The sequence below is a fragment of the Buceros rhinoceros genome, unplaced genomic scaffold (assembly GCF_000710305.1).
Source record: "Buceros rhinoceros silvestris isolate BGI_N320 unplaced genomic scaffold, ASM71030v1 scaffold2919, whole genome shotgun sequence".
Lineage (NCBI taxonomy): Eukaryota > Metazoa > Chordata > Aves > Bucerotiformes > Bucerotidae > Buceros > Buceros rhinoceros.
Window position 1 is genome coordinate 149,763 of NW_010432058.1, and position 6,197 is coordinate 155,959.

The window sequence follows — 6,197 nt, forward strand, 5'->3', positions numbered from 1 at the left end:
ACCCCGGCCGGTGCTCTGCGGCTGCCGTTCTGGTGGATGAGGCCAGAGGAGGGCAGGGCTGCTGGGCGAGACACGTTTGAGCAGTTTCCCTTTTTAACTACAGACTAAAATGAGCTTGCCCAGAAGAGACAAAGATTTACCGAGCACAGTTGTTTCTCTACCCTTGCTTAAATAGGCCCATAACACTAACCCTGAAGAAGGGGCCTCATTTCTCAGTGTCATTTCCTGACGGGAATGCATATGGCAGGCAGCTTTAGAGTTTTATTGTAGCTGAGAGTTGCTTACAAATAAGTCTTGAATGAAATACCCAGCAAGGGATTGATATGAAGAGAAGCTGTGCAATGAAATAAGGAGGAATACATCTCCCAAAGTGCTGCCGCAAAGGTGGGGAGGGTTTTGCCAGCCTAGCTCTCTCCTGTCAAAATGGATATGATCTCACATCTGTCAGGATTAGTTCTCTCCTGCCCAGCAAGGTGATCTCTTCAGGCCCTGACAATGTCATCCAGCTCTGGTGGCTATTTTTTCTGAGCAAGGTAGAACCTGAGTTACATTTTGAGAGGAATTATATTTTATTTAGCAGCACACGTGTGCTAATTCAGAAAGAAACCCTTCTGCTGCTCCTGCTTAGGGAGCAAAACCTGTGAGGCTTAGGGGACGGGTCACTTTACTCTAGAGCTAATAAATTGAGCAGGTAATTCCATTTTGCAGTGGGCCCTGCACAGGGAGAGTGTGTGACTGGCATTTGTGCATGCTTTCTAATTAGAGGGATGTAATTTATATGGAGGAATGTTTCATGTTAGTAATATGATTTCAAAAGGCTATGTTTGGAGGGAATGGACTGAGCCATCCCTTAATGAGTTCTAATAAGATGCCAGTGGCTAAGGAAGGAGAACAAAGTGTGTGCAATTTGGCAAAGCAGTGAAGACAGCATTTGCACTTCATTTTATCTGTCCCGAGGGATAGACAGGCAAAAACGTTGAACCGCCCCTCATATACCCCTGCAATGCAACTGAATGCTCTCTGCTAGTTCTGTGACCCTACTAGCTGTCTCCTCCTTGTTTCAGTGCGGCGTGTTGCTCCTCGATTCTCTATCCCTCCGAGCAACCACGAGGTGATGCCTGGGGGGAGCGTGAACCTTACGTGCGTGGCAGTAGGTGCTCCGATGCCCTACGTGAAGTGGATGGCTGGTGTGGAGGAACTGACCAAAGAGGATGAGATGCCTGTTGGTAGGAATGTCCTGGAGCTGAATAACATTGTGCAGTCTGCCAACTACACCTGTGTGGCCATATCCTCCCTCGGCATGATCGAAGCCACAGCCCAGATCACTGTTAAAGGTAAGGAATTATTCCTTGTGGTGCTCCTCCTTGAGTTTCAACAGTATAACCCTTTGCCATAGTGGTCTTGGGTTCAGCCAACCATCTGCAGTCTCCTGTGACTTTCCCACCTTGCTAGGGAGGTTCCCAAACCCACAACTTTGGTGGTTTTTCCTGCTCAGATTATAGTATTTTCTTTGGAGGTTATTTCCTCTCTCTGTGCACATGGCATGATGGGAGACAGGCTTGCATCAAGCTGGGCCCCTGTGATGCCATGAAGGAACCTCACTGAGTCTGTGCTCATCCCAGCAATTTCTGGCTTGTTCTGTTCATCAGCAGGATCAGCTCAGCACAGCAGCAGGCTGCAGGCTGTCCCAGGGCAGGATTCTGTGGATGTCTGCAGTCAGAGAGCTGTTTGCGCAGAGATGTCCTCTTGCAGTAAGGGCGGGACAGGAAGGTTAATCCCAGCCATATGGAGTGTCTGTGGGCCTCACCAGAATGAGCATCCTCCTCCCTGCAAGGCGGAGCTATATGCATTCATTTTAAAACTGTTGCCTATTCCTTTGCCAGGTTTCTTTTTTTTCTTACTGCTCTACCTCTTTCCCTTTCTTTCTTTTGTTGCCATCCTTAAGGCATGCTTGCTGCTGCCGTTCCACAGGTAGCTTTGTCCCAAAGAGGGCATTATTGCTGATTGCTGACCACTGGGTACAGGGCAGCCCACCCAGACAGCTCCCTAATGAGAGACTGAACTGACGTACATGTCCTGCCTTTCTCATCTGCAGCCGAGCAGGTCCACACTATCCCTTTCCTTCTCTCCTAGCAGTTGATTTGTAGGTCAGATTTCCACAGGTACGTCATTTCTTAAGTCTATCTGTTCTTGCAGACCCCCACCTGTACTATGGCCACCTTGCTTGGTCAAATCACAGCGTTAAGTGTTAGGTCTCCTTGACCTGGAGATTAACAGCAAAATCTCCTCTCCCTGGTGCTAGTCAGAGGATTTTTTTAACCTTAGCCACGCACCGCTCCCTTTACTCACAGCACCTGCTAGTCAGTACCTTTTCCAGCCCCCGTTTTCTTACAGAGCACAGGGGTTGCCTTGGTTATAGCACATAGTCAAGAGTAAACGGAAGAAAGGGGCATGATGGGGGGGTGGTTTGGACGTGGAGGGAGAAGGTGGGAACTGCATTGTTGCACTGGTGGTTCCCAGTATTTACCTCTTCGTAACTGGTAGGACTCTGCCTCTCTTCCTCTTTGGCTAATGTGGTGCTGCCCCAGGATTGAAGAAGCCCCCAGGACAGGGAGAAGTCTGCTCAGCTCCTTTAGCCCTTTGCCTTCCAAGTTCTTTCTCTGTCTGTCTTTTCTGTACCTTCACTCTCAATATCTTACTGCCTCTGTCCCAAACATCTTCCCCCAGTGTTGCTTCTCCTTTGCTTGCTGAAAAGTAGATCATTTCCAGGGCAAACAGGAGAAGCAAGATGACATGGAGCTGATTGTAGTACATGGATTGAAGGCACCAGACCTGCTCTGTGCTCGCATGCAGGCTTCACACCCAAGAACTAGCAAGAGTCAAGCTTGCGACTCTCCAAAGGAAAGTGTAAATGAGTGTGACCTGTCCTTGAAAGCCTTGAGGGAGGCTGCCAGTTTCTCGGATGTTCTAAGGAAATGTGTTGCTTCAGGCCATAATGCTGGGCAGGATGTGTTTGACCTCCTTGAGCCCTCCGTGGGTAGTGGTGTGCTGTCTGGTAGTGGGTTGCGCGCCCTTCCCTCCTGTGCCAGCTGAGCACTCTCCAGTTTTCTAGTCTTCATGTTGCAGTAGCACTGGAAAAGGCAACCTGCCTGGCACTCAGAGCAGGCGAGCTCCTGTGTTGAAGAGCCTGCCCTCCTAAGCTGAACCCTGTGAAAACTGGAAACCAGATGGCTTTGCCAAAGAGTGAATTACTTGAGGATTTTAATTTGGGCTGAGCATTTTTCCTAGTTCTTCGTCAAGCACAACTGCATCACAAGTCACTAATGACTTTAACTAGAGTGGTTCATAGGAGGTTTAAACTTACTGTAGAATTAAATTCAGTCATTGCCTTAAAGTATTTGTGTACTCCGCAAATCCCTCTCTCACACACTCATTCTCCTTCTTTGTTCTTTTGGTAAAATGGCAAATCTGGAAATGTTTGCTTGCAGTAGTTGCATTCTCATTAACATTTCAGAGATGTCAGTGTCACAGACTTCTTGTGTAACAGTTTATTGTCTGGTTGCAGTTTGACACACCACCCAGTGAAATAGTGGATGTGAAAGTTGGTAATTTCTCTGGCTGTATCCCTCCTGCATGTACTGTAATACTTACAAGGCATTCCCCCATCAACCCATCTAACAGCACTGTCCATGAACTCCCTATGACCTAAGATGCTGTCTCTGTGGAAGCAGGAGCATAGCTCCAGATGACCTGTGGTGCTCTGATTGCTTAACTGTATCCCTTTGTAAACTGGCTGTACGCCTGGCGTCTGGGGCCAGCCCAGCCCAGCAAGCACCTTCCCACTGCCAGCTGAACCCCCATGACAGAAACATTCCCGCATCCCTGTTGAATTACCTTTATTTAGCCTGCTGCTGGTAAGTGCGTCAAGCACGTCTAATAACATGATTGCTCTGTTTATCCTTCCATTAAGAACCACTTCAAGCAATATATGGTAATATAAAAATGCATGTTCTAGAGTATGAAATGATTTCTGCCTTTTAAAGAAGAATGTTAATGGGAGGTGGCAGCTCCATTTTTATCCCCGTGCACATTGCAGGGTTTGAGCCGACTGAATTATTTAAATCACACCTCTCTGCCTTCCAATTGCAGCACTGCCAAAGCCTCCAACAGAACCATTAGTGACTGAAACGACAGCTACCAGCGTGACCCTCACCTGGGATTCGGGCAACTCTGACCCCATTTCATATTACGTCATCCAGTACAAGCCCAAATCTTTGGAGGGTCAGTTCCAGGAGGTGGATGGTGTGGCAACAACCCGCTATAGCATAGGTGGGCTCAGCCCTTTCTCGGAGTATGAGTTCCGGGTCATCGCAGTCAATAACATTGGCAGGGGTCCCCCCAGTGAGCTGGTCGAGGCCCGAACAGGAGAGCAAGCTCCTTCAAGCCCACCCCTAAAAGTCCAGGCACGGATGCTGAGCGCCAGCACCATGCTGGTCCAGTGGGAGCAGCCAGAGGAGCCAAATGGACAGATCCGAGGGTACCGTGTTTACTACACCACTGACCCACATCTGCCTTTGAGCATGTGGCAGAAACACAACACTGATGACAGCCACCTCACCACCGTGGGGAGCCTCATCACAGGAACCACGTACAGCATCCGCGTCCTGGCCTTTACTTCAGTGGGCGATGGACCCCCGTCAGACATCATCCAGGTCAAAACGCAGCAAGGGGGTACGTATGGAGTGAGGTGCTGTGGCTCCATGTCCACGCCAGTGGTGTGTGGCACAGCTGTGTGTCTGATCTGCACCAGACATTGCAACTGCACTTGGTGCTCAGATGGTTGTATGTCAGAGTGGCATCTGTGCCCTACAGCTATCACATTTAAGCTGTCAGCTTGTCCTGGGGAGTTGGTATCAATTTCTGTACAAGTTACACAGCTCACAGTTTCATCTGGGATACAGTGGCTAAAAATGTGACACAAAGTCCTGGACATGAGTGTTGGCACCTGTGTGACTGTGCCAAGCCGTTCTGGGGTCTGAGTACACATGTGAAGGGAAGGAGCTGGGATGCAGTCAAGGGCTGAAGGTGAGCAGGGTTCCCATCTGACTGGGTCCCAGAGGTGCTTGCTTGTTGTATGCGTTGTTCCAAGAGCGCAGCAGAGGGGAGGGGGAAGAAGGGAGGATCCAGAGGAATGAAAGAGGATCCTCTCAAGGTGAAACGCAGGCTCTGCAAAGCCATGCGCCTCCTTTCCCTGCATCTGCCTCCTGGCATTAACCATGTGCTTGATCCTCAGTTCCTGCCCAGCCAGCCGACTTCCAGGCTGAAGCAGAGTCTGATACCCGCATCCTTTTGACATGGCTGCCTGCCTCTCAGGAACGCATTACCAAATACGAGCTGCTGTATTGGGAAGGGGAAGATGGCACTCAGGTAAGGACCCTGCTCCTGTGTCGGCAGCACTTTGGGCTGGACATCACAATTCAGCAGCTTGGGAAGGGTGTCTGCCTGAGCAGGGGTGGCAACAGGACTTTTTCTTCTCCATCTATCATCTCAGAAGCGTGTGATAGGAGTATGGCAATCTCTGTCTGGCTTCTGTGTCAGTGCTTGTTGATGCCCAGCAAAGTGGCTAGTGACTGGCTTGGGACTGGCAAAAGGCTCTGGAATACCATGACACCATCCCTGGGGCATCCTTACTGCTGGTTCCTTTAAACACTAGGCCTTCTAGGTGGGTCCGAAATGGCCCACCATATGTGTCTGCAGCTCCAGGACTGGTTACACTTTAGGAGCAGTTTGAGTGGCCTAGAGAGAGCCCTTTCACGTTGACCACCAGGTCCCTAAAGGAAGTCCAGCTCTAAATATATCAAAAGCAGTATGGTTTCAGGGCAGCGCAGTGCCATGGCAGCATCACAGTGTCCCATGGTCCTCTCCTCCTCCTGTATTTACAGTGGCATGAGAGCTGTCAGAAATAAATGCCCTCCAGGTGAAGCAGCAGCAAAACAAGTCCTGTACTAGCAGTCCTTTACTGCTCCAGGACAAGGACTTTACAGACGCTGCCTCTTGGGAGGAAACAAACTCATGTCCTGTGCCCCTCATCTGAACTCTGTAGCTAGAACCAGCATTCCCGCAAAGCTGTCGGGCAGTGAGTCCAGTCTGGACACTGGACTCTGGGCACTGGCTGGCGGAAAGGGTTGCTTCCCTAT

General features: G+C 49.8%; 1 protein-coding gene across 1 annotated transcript in view; it reads left to right on the top strand.

Moving 5' to 3' along the window:
* Window positions 1–6,197, top strand: part of PTPRF (protein tyrosine phosphatase, receptor type, F) — a gene marked incomplete at its 3' end in the record, with an annotated part of 183,295 nt that overhangs the window by 125,800 nt on the left and 51,298 nt on the right. Inside the window, exons 10-12 of the mRNA XM_010143635.1 lie at window positions 1,065–1,334; window positions 4,150–4,731; window positions 5,294–5,427. Of these exons, the coding sequence (XP_010141937.1) occupies window positions 1,065–1,334; window positions 4,150–4,731; window positions 5,294–5,427 (986 nt within the window). The remainder of the gene's footprint in view (window positions 1–1,064; window positions 1,335–4,149; window positions 4,732–5,293; window positions 5,428–6,197) is intronic.